Source organism: Rhinolophus hipposideros, assembly GCF_964194185.1.
Source record: "Rhinolophus hipposideros genome assembly, chromosome: 11".
NCBI lineage: Eukaryota > Metazoa > Chordata > Mammalia > Chiroptera > Rhinolophidae > Rhinolophus > Rhinolophus hipposideros.
Window position 1 is genome coordinate 53387540 of NC_138057.1, and position 15005 is coordinate 53402544.

At 41.4% G+C, this 15005-nt stretch overlaps 1 protein-coding gene across 1 annotated transcript in view; it reads left to right on the forward strand.

Moving 5' to 3' along the window:
• Positions 1-15005, forward strand: part of FRMPD1 (FERM and PDZ domain containing 1) — a 73076-nt gene that overhangs the window by 36525 nt on the left and 21546 nt on the right. The window contains exons 3-5 of the mRNA XM_081066452.1: positions 6155-6312; positions 7173-7275; positions 10100-10145. Coding sequence (XP_080922578.1) covers positions 6155-6312; positions 7173-7275; positions 10100-10145 — 307 coding nt within the window. The remainder of the gene's footprint in view (positions 1-6154; positions 6313-7172; positions 7276-10099; positions 10146-15005) is intronic.

Consider the following 15005-nt stretch of genomic DNA (forward strand, 5'->3'; position numbering starts at 1 on the left):
GCTGTTCCTTCCTTGCAGTCCCTATTTCATTCTAAACAAAACAAAATGAAAGCAAATACAGATCTGATTTGACTGCTACAAGAGAACTTAAAATATGTTCTGTTCCGAAGTGTTCATTTTCCATCTCCGATTTCCCATCTGGCCCTGCCACAGAGATAAAATATCACATGTCAGGTGTTTCTGAAACACATTCTTCTGAAAGAACTGGAAAGAGCTGTTCTGCTGCTGAGCAAGCTGTTCAACCTTGCTCAGGGCTGCACTGCCCTATGGCCAAGTGTTCTGATCCTCACACACTGTGAGGAGATAACGCTAATAGAATTAGCCCCATTTTACAGATGAAACCCCCGGGCTCAGAGAGTTAGGATCATTGCCAACCCCCTGCTTAGAAACCTTTGATGGGTGTTCATTTCTTACAAGATGAGTTCAAACATTTTGGGTTTGACATTTGTGGGGACAGAGTCCCAGAGAGCAATTTCCAGGCTCTTGGCCTCACGTGGAAAGGTGCTGGCTCGGGTAGTAGATGGCCATCAGCTGTAATCAGATGGCCATCAGCTGTAACCAGTTCACCATTGGCCACTGGTATAACTGCTGTGGCTGAGCTAGCAAGGACGGGTTGCAGTTAGCAAGGGGTTGGTTGGTTGGTTGGTTGGTTGGTTGGTTGGTTGGTTGGTTGGCTGGCTGGCTGACAAAGAAGCAGATGGCAGATTGCGGCTAACAAGTGGGGTTAGCAAGCAGATTATATTGCAGATTGTGTTGATCCTACTTCCTGTGTCTCACCCGGCCGCCAGTGAGAGACGGGGGTGCAGGAAGACCCCTTGTTGGGGTACTGGCGGATGTTTGCTTTTGTGTCTCTACCAGTTGCCATCGAGAATATACTGGTATGACTCCCCTATCTATGGCTCTGTTATTGTTCCTTTTTGGCCTCACCATATCCTGCATTCTTTTGCGGGGAGCGGGACCAGAGTCCCCGCATTACAACATTCAAGGGTCTCCATGATCAGCAACCCACTATCCTTACAGCTGTCTTACTGCTCTGCTTCATTCACATCATACACCAACTAAAATGACCTACTCATTGTTCTCTTATGACCAGCACCCCTGCTTCTCCTTCCAGCCTTTGGACCTGGCTCCTGTGTCAGATCCCTTCCTCCCACCTCCAGGTCTCCAGAACCCATGCACAGTTCAAGGTCTGGCTGAAATGCTGCATCTTCCATGAAGTGGTTCCCAGCCCATGGAGCCCCACAGTATTTGATTTGTAGCGTGGGTTGGCGATATGCTTCTCCTAGTGTGTTCAACACATCCCTTTTCTTTCTTGTAGACTATAAGGTCCATGAGGGCAGGGAAAATCTTGGCCTCATCTGAAAGCCAAGAGGTGACTGAGTTCCGGGAGATTGCAAGTGGTTGAGTAGTGCTTGATGAACTAATGGGAAAACTGCTAGGTACATTGTTTTCTAAAGTGGGTTCTGCAAAACCTAGTGTTAGGCTGCTCCACTAAAAAGGGTTCCATGGTCAGATTTGTTTGGGCAGTAATGCAGCCTATATTCCACTCCTACCCACTCACCCACCTTGGTGATTCAGAGTGCATTTTAGCACATTAAAGCCTCTGAGAACTCCTGCGGAAAAGAGATATACATAACCTTAACTTGATGTTACCTAGATATTTGACCTTGGAACTCTCTAATATCCAGCTTCTTACAGAATGTAAATACAAGGTAACAGTGACCTCTAGGAAGTTACATATTTAGTATATTCATAGAATTGTTCAACAATCACCACAATCTAATTTAAGAATTTTTACTTTAGAATTCTAATTTTCAATACCCCAGAAAAAAACAGTCATTCCCCCTTTGCCCCTCCCCTAGCCCCAGGCAACTACTCAGCTACTTTCTGTCTCTATATGGCATTTTAGTATCAGAAGCGCTTGCTGTTGGTTTCCAAATTTACTTGTTTATTATCACCACAGTCTGTTTACTAATTATGGGAATGGCCTTATTTGACCTTTCTACTATTCCTAATGATGTAGAAAGACCATTACAGGGACCAGTTTTTTATTGTACTTTGGCCCATGGGCAAAAGTGGAAAGATTTGAGGGGAACAGGCTGGAAGGCTCCTATACTGCATGTGTGGACTTGCCATTATCTCCTGAATCTCCTTTTTGAAACAAGAATGGAGTGATTTCTCCTCTCAACTGTAAGCCTTCACCCTATAACTATACTCAATATATCTATATATATAGATATATCTATATATCTATATATATAGAGATCTATATATCTATAATATATCTATATATGTAGATATCATAGGACTATGCTTGTGGCTGTGACAGTTTCTAGGGGACCATTGAATATATACCTATCTATCTACATATATCTATATATTAGATATATACATATATAGATACATATAGGTATATAGATATATAGGTATATCAGGTATATAGATATATAGGTGTATAGATAGATAGATAGATGATAGATAGATAGATAGATAGATAGATGATAGATAGATAGATAGATAGATGATAGATAGATAGATGATAGATAGATAGGTATATATTCAATCGTCCCCTAGAAACTGTCACAGCCACAAGCATACTCCTATGATGGTGACTACATGCTAAATTTCTTTCTGTTGTAGACTGCTACTTCTATTTCTGCTTTCTTTGAATAAACTTTATATTAAAAATCCAGCTTATACCAGACTTTAGATTTTGAAATCACTCAAGCTGAACATAATACAGTGTTTAAACAGATTCAAAATAGTTTCTCCACATCCTGCTGTAACTTCAAAGGTGAATTTTTTGTCATTACAAGATAGAGGTAAAATATACGGAGTATGCCCAAAACATGTGTACACATGACTTGTATTCATCTTTTGTTATCGGTATATATTGAGCATTACAATTTTAATACAGGTTTTTCCTTTCTTAAAATGTGTATGCATTTTTTTTGGCACCCTCTGTATATTTATCTCTATCAGAGAGCAGATAAAAAGCCAAGAATATTCGAACCATAATCTGGTATTTTCCCTTTTCAGTGTTACCGATCAGCTCAATATGATTTTATAACCCAGTAACCCATAAAATACAGAATTAGTCTACACAAGACTGTTTTCCTGACAAATGTAACATGTTTTTTTCTAGTTCTGCCTTAAACAAGATCCAGTTATCGGACAGGAATCCCATTAGTGTAACCACAGGTCTTGTGCTGGTCCAATGTAAAATCATAGGAATGACCTCAGATTTAGGATTTGAAACCATTACAAAGTCAGCAGACATAGGTTTTTGGATTAACAGCGCTCAGTTTGATATTTGTAACATGCTTCAGAGGGGGAAATTTTGCCACAGAGATCATTTCCTTCAGCTCCCCGTCAAATATTGAACATTCTTTGTGAGGAGAGGTCACAGTTTGGTCTTGTTCTTAAGCAATGCCTTTCCAAACAAAAACTGAAACGTGGCCTTTGGGGAAAATGTCAGGGCCAAAGCTACTGCACTGTCCACACAGTGGGGCCTTGTTTGTCTGCCATTGTTGAAGAACGCACCCTTCCAAGTGGAAAAGTCAGATAACTGGAGCCTACCCATTTGAAAGGCATCAAAATAGATTCTCTTTTAACCACATAGTAAGGTTTGGTTTTACTTTTGTTTTCCTAATGTTTATCAAGCCTTACTCTATGCCTAGCACTGAGTTCAGCACATGGGACAAAAAAGACATGATTTTTGCCATATGAATTATACGCGTGGTCTAGAGAGGACAAGAAACTTCACACTGGCCATTACAAAAATGATGTATGTTTTGAATAAGGGATGTACAGTTTCTGTGGGTGTGCTCTGCAGGGGGAGCGTGATATTTCTGCAAAACCAGAAGACAGAATAGAAAGTGGACAGATCAAGTGTAGGGGTGTGTTGGGGAAATCTCTAGGGAGTGTGTGTGTGTGAGGGGTGGAGGGGTGGATTCTAGGCAAAGGGAAGAGCTTGTGCAAAGGCCAGTGTGTCTGAGGAACACAAAGGAGACTAGCTTGTAACCCAGCGTAACTTTGACCAATTACTTGGGCTTTGCTTTATTGCATCAGCTCATTCAGAATGCCCACCACACATTCAACTACTCTGGGGTTTTCTTGTTATGAATTTTATCGGGGAATATTGAGGAACAGTGTTTGTCCAGGGCCCATCAGCTCCTAGTCGTCCTTCAATCCAGTTGTGGAGGGCGCAGCTCAGCTCCAAGTCCAGTTGCCATTTTCAATCTTTAGTTGCAGGGACGCAGCCCACCATCCCATGTGGGAATCGAACCGGCAACCTTGTTGTTAAGAGCTCGTGCCCCTCTGGCAGCTCAGCAGCAGCTCGTTGTCTTCAATCTAGTTGTGGAGGGCGCAGCTCACTGGCCCATGTGGGAATCGAACCAGCAACCCTGTTGTTCAGGGTTTGCGCTCTAACCAACTGAGCCATCCAACCGTCCCCATCAACCGATCTGTTTTTAATGAATTGTTGAATGCTTTTTGTGACTGCATTTTGTGTTTTTATCTTGCGGCTCCACCAAACTTATTTTTTTAGCACTAGCAATTCTCTGTGTTCGTCATTTTCTAGGTGTATATCCTCATCCGTTTTTTTCAAAAGGTGGTACTTTTCCATTTCTTCTGCTTATTATGCCTCTTATCTTTTTTCCTTCTGTGAAAACTATTACATTTCCCCTGCTACGTTAATAGGAGTAATATCTAAGGTATCCTTCCTGTTGCTTTTTTAAGGGATGTTGATGTTTGGCTTTCAGTGTAGTATTTATTTATTATATTTAGAAAGGCCCTTTCATAGCTTTAATTTTTTTTAAATTAGGAATAGCTATGGGTTTTAGTCGGTATAAATTTTCACAGCTTTCTGTTTCTTCCCTCTCATTAGGTCTATCTGCTAACACTTCTCAGTATTACCCATGTGCTTGCCTAGAAGAAATCTGTTTGCTTTTAAGCTGTGTGGGTCAGGTCATTTCTATTCAGACAGCCTAAATCTGCTCTAAGCCAGGGTCTGAAGAGCTCCTTGAGGGGTAATATGCAGGAGGCTTTGTACTTGGACTTGTCATGCATGTTGGCTCCATGAGGCAGTTTTTAATATTTCCTTGTCCTTGTTGAAATGGAGATCATTATAAATGACAGAGAGCTGGTTTTCAGATAAGAGAGGTCTTATTGCATTAGTCAGAGTTCCTGACAGTGTTTGGTAAATGGATGAGAATAAATGTTAGACCTTAACTATAGAGCCCTGAGGGAGCTGTTACTCCTCCACATTTCTAGTTTATAATAACAATAAACACCATATCCCATCACTATTTGACCTTCCCCAGAAAGAACCACTGACTCTTAGAGGGAGAAAAATCATTTTCTACAAACAGATGAAAAATAGTTTGTGACTCTCTTTGTGGTTTTGCAAGATAGAAAATACAACTTTCAACCTGATTTTAGCCATGTAGAGAACATATATGTTTTTAAAGATTCATATAGAAGGAGTCTTCCCTATCTGAGGTTTCATATTGGAATCTTCATGGCTACAAAGTTGAAAGGGAAGCGAAACGTATTATAAAGCAAAAAAGTTAAAAAAGGTCACCAAAAGACACAATTCACCTATAAAATTAGTCATCATGAGACATCCATACTAAACAACTCCGTGTTTCTGTTGGCGGTCCATGTTTTTCCTCTTCTGTACCTCTGCTCAGGCAGAGAGCCTCCTGCCTAGAATGCCTGTCTGCATTCGTGCGGCCAGCCAGCCAGCCAGCCATGCATCCATCCACACACCCATCCACGCAGCAACAGTTACTAAAGATCTTCCGTGTGCTAGGGTCTGGGCCGTGAAGGTATACCCTCGACATCTCTCAAATGCCATCTCTTCCAGGTAGCAAATGCATCCCTGATTCCTTCCCCCTCTACCTCGCAAAGTTAAAACTGCTCCCCCTTTCTCTGAATGCCCATAGCAGTTCATGTCTTCTCTTTTAGAGCACGGTGCTATGTTCTACTTGATGTTTTATCTTCTGGTATTGGTATCTTATCTCTGTCAAAGGAGAGTTGGTGTCTGCTTAACTCTGCATCTTCCTCCTCCGGGATGCCTAGAGGTGAACTGATTTGTGGCCACCAGCTAGACTCCCCCCTCTCTCTTTTTCACACACTCCTTCTCTTCCAGGGCTAAAGTTGCTGCAGCTGATGGACCCCCCGGGATCTCAACCCAGACCCTCACCCCTGTGAAACACACAGTAAAAATAGACAAAGACGCCCTCCTGCAGGACTATGGATTTCACATTTCCGAGAGCCTTCCCCTCACAGTGGTGGCCGTCACAGCAGGTGAGAGCTGACTGGGAATGAGAAAGGAGTTTGGCTTCCTGGGGGAAATTGCCCTCGTTCTTTTCCCATCTCTCTGTCCTATAGCATAATGCAGGAAATGCTGCCCTAGGAAGTTAGAAAGGGCATGCCTAATTCTGACCTAATTCCCTCTTGGGCTTTGCACTTTCCTTTGGTTCTGGTAGGGAGGGAACCCCAAGTGCATCTGCTGATCTGAACCCCTGGCTCCTCCTGGCCTCAGGCAGGGCTTTGCCCACACTTGGCTCCCTGGCCAGTCTCAGGGGAGGTGACAGTATTTGGATCAGCCAGCACTCTTCTTTGAACCCTGCATGCTCCGAGCTGGGGTGAGTTTCTACTTAGACAGTAATAGAAATTATCGATTTGTTTTCACTTGAGTCTTTGCAAAATATAGGCTGTATCAGAGTGAAGAGCAGCAGGCTGTCAATGTCTAATGTTTGTTTTCATACTTCAGTTATATATTGATGTTAGGTGTGGGACTAGTTAAAACCTGTTAATTTCAGTTTACACACACCACCACCATCCCCACCAGAGTTCTTTAGAGATGAACATAGTATTAATACGTTCATTGGCCAGCTTTGTTGATTCGGGGGTTCTGCTAGTCATCTTTCCCAACAGTCTCATAACATGCCTTGAAGGTGATGGATGGTAGATAGGTTATGCACGATTTGCAAACAGGAAAATTGAGATCCACGTGAGCCCAAGGCTGGCTGGGGGGTGGGGTTGAGGGGTGAGCCTTTGCCCTGGGGACTGAGTTAGGCTGCCATTTAGGTGTGCTACTGTGTGACACATGAGCTCTGGGCCCTCCTGGGGTGAGCACGAGTTCCTTCTTTTCTGTCCAACAGGAGGCTGTGCTCATGGCAAGCTTTTCCCTGGTGATCAGATACTCCAACTGAACAATGAGTCTGCAGAGGACCTCTCCTATGAACGAGCAGTTGATATTCTGAGGTACTAAGTTTTCTTCTATCACCCAGAGTCACACAGATTATCATAGAAGAGAGATGGGTAGCAGGAATGGCATAACTTGATCTCCCTGTGATCTCGATAGGGTCTGGTCTCTTTCAGAGCAGCTACCACAGCCTCATTTTAGCGTTCCATATTGGTTCCTATCTGTTCTCTTCCAACTGCCTACAGAAGTGATTGGGAGGTGCAAGGGGCTATATTTATCCAACCCCACTATGCCCAAGACACTGCTAGGCACTATGGGGAATGTAATTATGAATAATACACAGACCCTACCTTTTATGGATTTATAGGGTTGTGGTAATATATGCCAAAGAGTGGACACAATTGACCCTCAGTCTGTTTGTTCTTCTTTAACCCTTTTGATACCTTTTCTTAAATGTTCTTGCAGATATAGCTTGGTTGGTGTATATGTAGTTTCATTGATGGGGCATCTACCACTTTCTACCTGGTATCATTGTGATTTGTGTAAATGCCTCAATTCTGCCCTGACCATGATCTCCTTAAGACCAGGCACACAGTGGGTGCTTAATTGAACAAGTGGGTATGGTTGGCACTGACAGTTGGTGACCCTGGGGTGAAGACGAAGGAATGGCAATGATAGGAGTGAAGAGGATGAACAGATGTCTTATCGGCAAACGCAGGCTTTGTCTTTTCAATTTTTCACTCAACCCTGTTTTGATGATTTTACTATAAATAAGGAAAAAGGAGAAATCGAGGTAGATGAAACTTTAGTGTGTGCCTTTTTGTGAGTGGCTGATATGGTTTTGGGGGCGGTTCACTTCTGTGGGCCTATCATGCGCAACACACACTTAATACTAAGTAACAACGTCAGAGAAAGAGACAATGCAAATGAAAGATGCAGTCTTCACCCCCAGGAAGCACACAGTCTCACCACAGAGACACACACACACACACACACACACACAGCTTAAGATTTACGGAGAATCCATCAAAGTATAGAAAGTAGAATCCTTTTAGCCCAATATTGCTTCAGGACTGTCAGAGAATAAGTTGAGTGGGTGGGGCAGTCAGGAAAGGATTTGGTGATTTCATTTAAAAAAAAAAAATATCGTTATAGAAATTATGAAACTTGCTTTCCCAATTATTGGGCGATTTTCTCAAAGATGATCAATTCTTGCAGATGTGTTCGAGACTTTCAGTGCTACAAATATTTCTGCCAGGCTAGAGCAAACCCTGACCAATGAACAAAAATATTTACAGGTTAAAGCAGTAGACCAGAATGTGGATGTTTAGGTAACATTGAACCCATCTATTCACTGAGCACTTGCTCTGGGCAGTGAACCCTGTGGGCAAAGTGGCTCCCCTGCCCAGACACATACAGGCCAGTCGTGCAGAAACAAGTCATGCACAGCCTGCTGAAACTGAGAGCAGATACCGCATCAAGAGAAGCAGAGGAAAGGGGCAGTAAATGCTGGAGATTCCTCACACTTTGGGGGAAGTTGTGGTTTGATAAAACAGAGGAGAGTCCAGAAGTATTTCAGCTGTACCTTCAATGCTGGGTAGAATTTGGCCCACAAAGATGGAGGTGAAGGGTGATTCAGGCAAAGAAATAAGCAGGAGCAAGTGAGTGGGGAGCTGGGTAGGGGGCCCTAAGCATTCCCCACAGTGCCTAGGGCACCGGATGCCTAGAGAAGAGTTCTGTGAAGTGAGGCCCAGGTGATGGAGGGTCTTGGATTCTAACACAGCAAGCTCAGGTGTTACTCACCTCCTATAAGGGTGAGCCATTGAAGACTTCTGAGCAGGGATGTGACTTGATGGGCGCTGCACGTCTGTGCACTCTGCTACATGCTGCCTGTGGGAATCCCAGGACTGCTGATTGTTTTAGCTTAGTTCCCAGTGTCATTGCCACTTATGTGTGTGTGTGGGGGGGGGAAACAAGCAAAGCAAAAATGGCACAACAACGAAACCACTCTAATTCCTCCAAGTATCTGTGAGGCCAAATGTTGTCTTGAGAGCCCTTGGTTTATTGTGAATTATCTTGGAAAGGCCTGTTCTTCTATAAAATGGAAAAGAGGGAATCCCCAGACACTTAGAAACTCCAGGTTGAGTTGATCCATTTCAGGAAGTAACACACCAGCTACAATTAGCCTAAATGTTCATATTGCAAGAAGTCAAATGAAATTATTTTGCCAACTTCTCAGTATAGCAATGGCAAAGAAAAAGGAAAACATGAATCTATTTTTCAATTCCTTTCTCTAATACAAAGTGGAAGTTTGGCAGTTATCTGGTTGATTTGATCACTTTGAGAATCTAAGAGATAATAACAAGAGAAAAATATCTAGTATCTTGATTGTCACACTTGGGCTCGTCACACTGACTTTGTGTGCCCAAACACCATAAACTAGTTGACTTTTATCTGACAAATGATATTAACATTCATTCATTCTATTTAATGAAATGTAAGGCCTAAGTTTTCTGACATAGTAACCTAAGTTGTCTGTGTTATTGCTATGTTTTCTCTTAAAAATTTTTGTACATAAACCTAACTAGTGGTTACAGCAATTGAATGAGTTCTCCATCATATAGATTAAGTTAAGGCTAAGTGACCTAAGGGACTATAGGTATAGACTAGATAGATGGTAGAGGCAGGTATCTGACGATTTCCTCAAGGTAGCAGAGGTGCTTTGGGACAGCTTAAATTCTTTTACTTTCCTTAACGTCCTTCTCAATTTTGCTGAGCCAAAAAAGCTGAGGTGAGAGAGGCTGCTTTGTAATTCTTCGACCCTAACACACACACACATCACCCAGAATGATGCAATATTTTTGTCTTTTTTTTTTTTTTCAGGGAAGCTGAAGATTCTCTTTCAATCACAGTCGTTCGCTGCACATCGGTAAATCTCTTTCTATGTCCTGTGTGTTAGTTTTACTTTTCTCAATTCCAAGCCCCTGTTCCCCCAGTGGGATGTCCCTCAGAGGATAAACAGGGAAGGCAAAGGGCAGAGGGGACAGCTGCCATGCAGTGGGTGGCCAGGCAGTCAGTGTTGCCTGAAGACTGCCTATGTCTGGTGGTGTGGAGGAAAGAGATGTGGGTCCAGGTTTCAAGAACGGGTGGTCCAGCTAAGGAGACAGACCTGTGGGGATTATGCAGAGTGGGATGATGAAAAGAGCACCAAACGAGGGGTCTCAAGATTGGTTTGAGTGGTATGATTTGGGGCACATCATTTCATTTCAGTGTTCACTTATGTAAAACAGTGATGATGACAGTAATTCCCTTGTCTCTCTAATGGGTTGTTATGAGGAACAGATGAGGTGTTGGATGTGAAAGTGTTTTATCAGCTCAGACATTCCTCACAAGGCAAGGTGTGCTTGGATGATGCACAGGGAGAAAATGGCAATCCTAAACCACCACAGGCCAAGGGACCCTTTATATGTGATACAGAGGAAAGTATCTGTTAAATTATAAGAGGAAACTACCAGGGAGGAAAACTTGAAATAACATTCTCATTCTACAAGACTTTAATACATACCTCTTAGCTTTAGCCACATAAAGACAAAAAATAAATAGGGGCATAGAGAATTTTAATAATACATTTAATAATCTACTCTAATTGACCACTACCAAAAATTCTCAACAAACTCCCCAAATATATATAGTTCTCTATAGGTCTCTTTTCCAGAATATAATAAGATAGAAATTAATAACTATCAAAAACTTCATTAAAATCATCCAACCATTTGGAAATAAAAAATGCAAAGTCCTAAGTAAAAATGGAGTCAATAAGAAAAGTAAAACTACCATTATAGACTAGTTAGCAAATAATTAAAAATTAGATCTCTGCTTATAAAAAGTTATGTGTGGGTGAAGCTATACTCTGAGTAAAATTAATAGCCTTAAGTGGTTTTATTATTTAATAAGTAAATAGCTTATTATTTAATAAGTAAACTCAGTGCAAGAAGTTGGAAGAAAAGACCAATAAAACAACCATAAAGCAGAATAAAGAAAATGATAAAAATTAATATCTAAATGATGCTTTGGAAAACAGAAAAAAATTGTAAAATTGATAAATAAATCCAAGAGCTAGTTCTTTAAGGGAAAATATAAAAAAATAGAAAAACTTAAGGGAAAAGAAATATGTGGATCCTATGTGAAGGAAACTAGAATATTATTGAAGATGTAAAAAGAAATATAAAAAGAGATACATACCATTTTCATTGATGCAAAGACTATTATTAATATATATCAATTTTTCTCATATTAATGTACTGTTTACTTAAAGTTAATTACTATAAATGGCCGTGCAGATGTTAAAAGATTCTTTTTTTATTTAGCTGAGTATCATCTCAATAGAGAACATCTTAATCTTAGGTGGTTTTTTTCCCCGCTCTATTTCCAAGAATTGAAAGCAAAAGATAACCCTTATTAAGTAAGGAGAGAGAAATAGCATATAGCTGCATCCTTTAAAAAAAAAAAAAAAAAAAGGAAAAGTATAGGGAGAGGAAAATTAACATGTTCCAGTACCACTCCTGAGATTCCTACTAGGTTCGCATGAAAAGGGGAGTGTGAATGCTGTGCTCTGGAGGTCCTGCAGAGAAAACTGAAATTCACCTAGCCGATGGTCCTCAGTGCCTCCCAGAAATGCCCTGAATATCTCCTCTCCCCAGAGTTATGTGTTCACAAGACAGATGCTCATATATGTCTTGCTTCAGTAAGGACGCTCAGCTTTGCCATAGTAGATTCTTAGAGTCCTCAAATGACTTGATTAGGAATTATAAAATCCAAAGTTGGAATATCAATTACTGCTTCTCTAAGACATAGAATTTTATGGAAACAAAGTTTTTGTTTGTGTAGCTCTGCATTTATATTATTTATACGTACTTGTTATGATGTTAATACTAATACTTCACTTAATTTGTACCAAAAGAAAATCCTTCAAGGCAGATATATTCGTTATCCCCCTTTTACAGATGAGGAAGGACACTGTGGCCTCATACACCCATGGTTTCACATGAAGAAATTGGTGGAGCTGGGTTATTTTCCAAGTAGTTAGACTCCAGAACCCACACGCGTTAGCATTATGCTATTCTACCTCCTAAAATACTGCTGTCTTTATAAAATGGCATTGGCCAGTCCAGGGCATGGGGAGGGGAAGGATTGCAAAAAGATAAAGAAATATCTTCCAACTTGTCCCTTTCAGTTTCCTTTTGAGTATTAACTCTTAGTTCAGCAAAAACATGCGCAGAGAGTTTTTAATCAGCTTAGGTCTGCTGCTGTCTAATGAATTAATTTAGAACCCAGGGAGAGCTTATATGTCCTAGAATAATGGGTAACTCATATCGTTTAAATTGTCTCTTTTTAATATCAGATGGCTCAAGTGAGTGGTTTACAATATGTTTTAGATGCCAAGGTACACAGGTAGCAGAGCTGACATTCAGGTGTAAAAGTGTAGGAGCCGGATGGGGTGGGGGCTGTGGATTGGGCATTACCATGACAGAGAGCATATTCTTTCTAAGAGCAGCTAGTTTTCTGTTGGGTGGTTCCACATGGAAGACAGGCCCTTCTTCCCTGTGACTCCTACCAATTAGTCCTATTTCAGATCAAGTCAGCCTTGTATGAAATAGCTCTTTAAAGATTTGGAAGTGTGGCCTTCTCTTCTCCAGGCTAAATACTGTTCCACCAATTCTTCATTATATATGTTTCTCTGATAACTTTCTGGACAGATTCCAATTGCATGGTGACCCTCACAAGTGGTGGCACCCAGAAAGGAATCTAGTTCCACCTATGGTTAAGCGGTGTGAGTACCATAGGGAATGGAGGGGGTTCAGTTCCAACATGCACCTAGAATGTTAGTGAGGCCTGGGATTAGGTTGACATCTGAGCAGGCCCAATCACACTTTTGACTTGAGTGAAACTTGTGGTTGACCAAAAACAGAGCTGGTTTTCAAATGGATAGCTACCCAGCCAGCCCCCCGCTCCCAATCCTATGCTTGTGCAATTGATGTTTTTGATCTTCAACACCACCCTTCACATTACTTTCCTGTCACATCACATCGCTTGGCCTACTGTTCTGGCATGCCGAGCTTTGGCCAGTCAGGAAGTTGTGGCATATGTGTTTGGCAGTCAGGGAGTTGTGGCATATGTATACCGTCATCAGCTGGAGTCATTTTCCCTTCCTGTCAAGGACCCACCTCTTCCCAAGTCTCCCCCACTTCCTCCATTATCTAGCCAGTTAATTTTCATTAGCCTGGTCTAGCTCTGGGCCACCTTGCAGGATTGCTCTCCCTAGGATGAGAGACAATAGCAGTTGTCTCCGCAGATTCCTTTTCTCTCTGCATCTCTCCTGTTCTACCCCTGGTTTCTCATTCCTTTGAGTCTTGAAGATGGTTGTGGTTGTGACTGCTTCTTTGACCCCTCACTTACTCTGTTCCCTTTAGCTCTTGACAGCCCTGTCCACCTCCATATACCCTCTTATGTTTGTTCATAGTGATTGCCTGGCCTCTGACCCATAGTTGCCCCTGGTCCTAAAGTTTTCCATACACCTCTTTTAGATTCCCAGTTCCTTTACATTTCTTCCCAATTTTCTGCTGCCTGAGATCTGATGACACCTTGCAGCTCTATGTCATTCACAATACCTTTATCCTAGACATTGCTAAACATCATGGATGAGGATTGAGCCAAAGGGAACCTAAGTTACTTAGTCAGAAATCAGGACAATTCTGAGTGTAAGTCAACTAGTTTTGAATCCACCTAATGGCTCTGCCTCTGGCCTTCTCCACAGGGGGATTATAGGAGCCCTTATCAAATACTTTGCAAGAATGAAGGCATACTACTGTATCCACAGGACCCTGGCCTACCAATCTGGAATCCTATCTTCAAAAGAAAAAAGAACTTGGTTGGCTCTGACTTGTTCTTGGTAACTCCATATTGGTTATTAGTGATCAATATCAATATCTACAAGCTCTCTGACCATCTCTTATCTTGGGTTTTGCCAAGAATTAATGACAAGCTTACCAATATGTGTTTTCTTGAATCTTCCATATTCACTTTCTGGGAAACTTGATATTTAACCATTTTTAATCTCCTAATATTTCTTCCAATTTCTGTTTTGTGGAACATGCCAACTGTAACATATAAATGGTCCTTCAGCCCCCTCGATTACTGGTATAGGAGTCCTGAACTCATGCAAATCAGTCTGTTAGCCTCATCACTAATTTTGGGCTTTAATTTCTCTTTCCCGATTCCTTCTATTTCTTCTAGTTGGAAAACCATTCTCCATGAAAAATCAATGTTAAGTAATTTCTCCAGTTGAGGGATTACCACTCCTCTTCTTTTGAACATTGCTGTTCCCTTTTCCTTCTACAAAACTTTTTTTTTTAAGCAAACTATGTTTTTGAGATACTGAATCCTAGTCATGAACCCTGTCACACCAGGATTCTAGTTACCATAAGATCTTATTTGTCTTCTTGCATTAACATTTCAGGGCCAAATGTTACTTTGTGTACTTCATAACATTCATCTGTTGATATCTGAGTCTATGAGCTTTGTTTCTAGCAGTTTCTCTGATTGCTCTTCTGTATCTCTTCCCTTAGCTACACAGAACATGGCCCAGAGTTCCGTCTCGGGGTTCTTATACCCGTAAACACTCTAACGGCAGTCATAAAGGACTATCTAGATTAAGGAAACATAGGATGTCAGGCCAGGAAACAGCATATCAGGATTTCATCCAGGAAGATCCCATCCTGTTGGTCTAGAT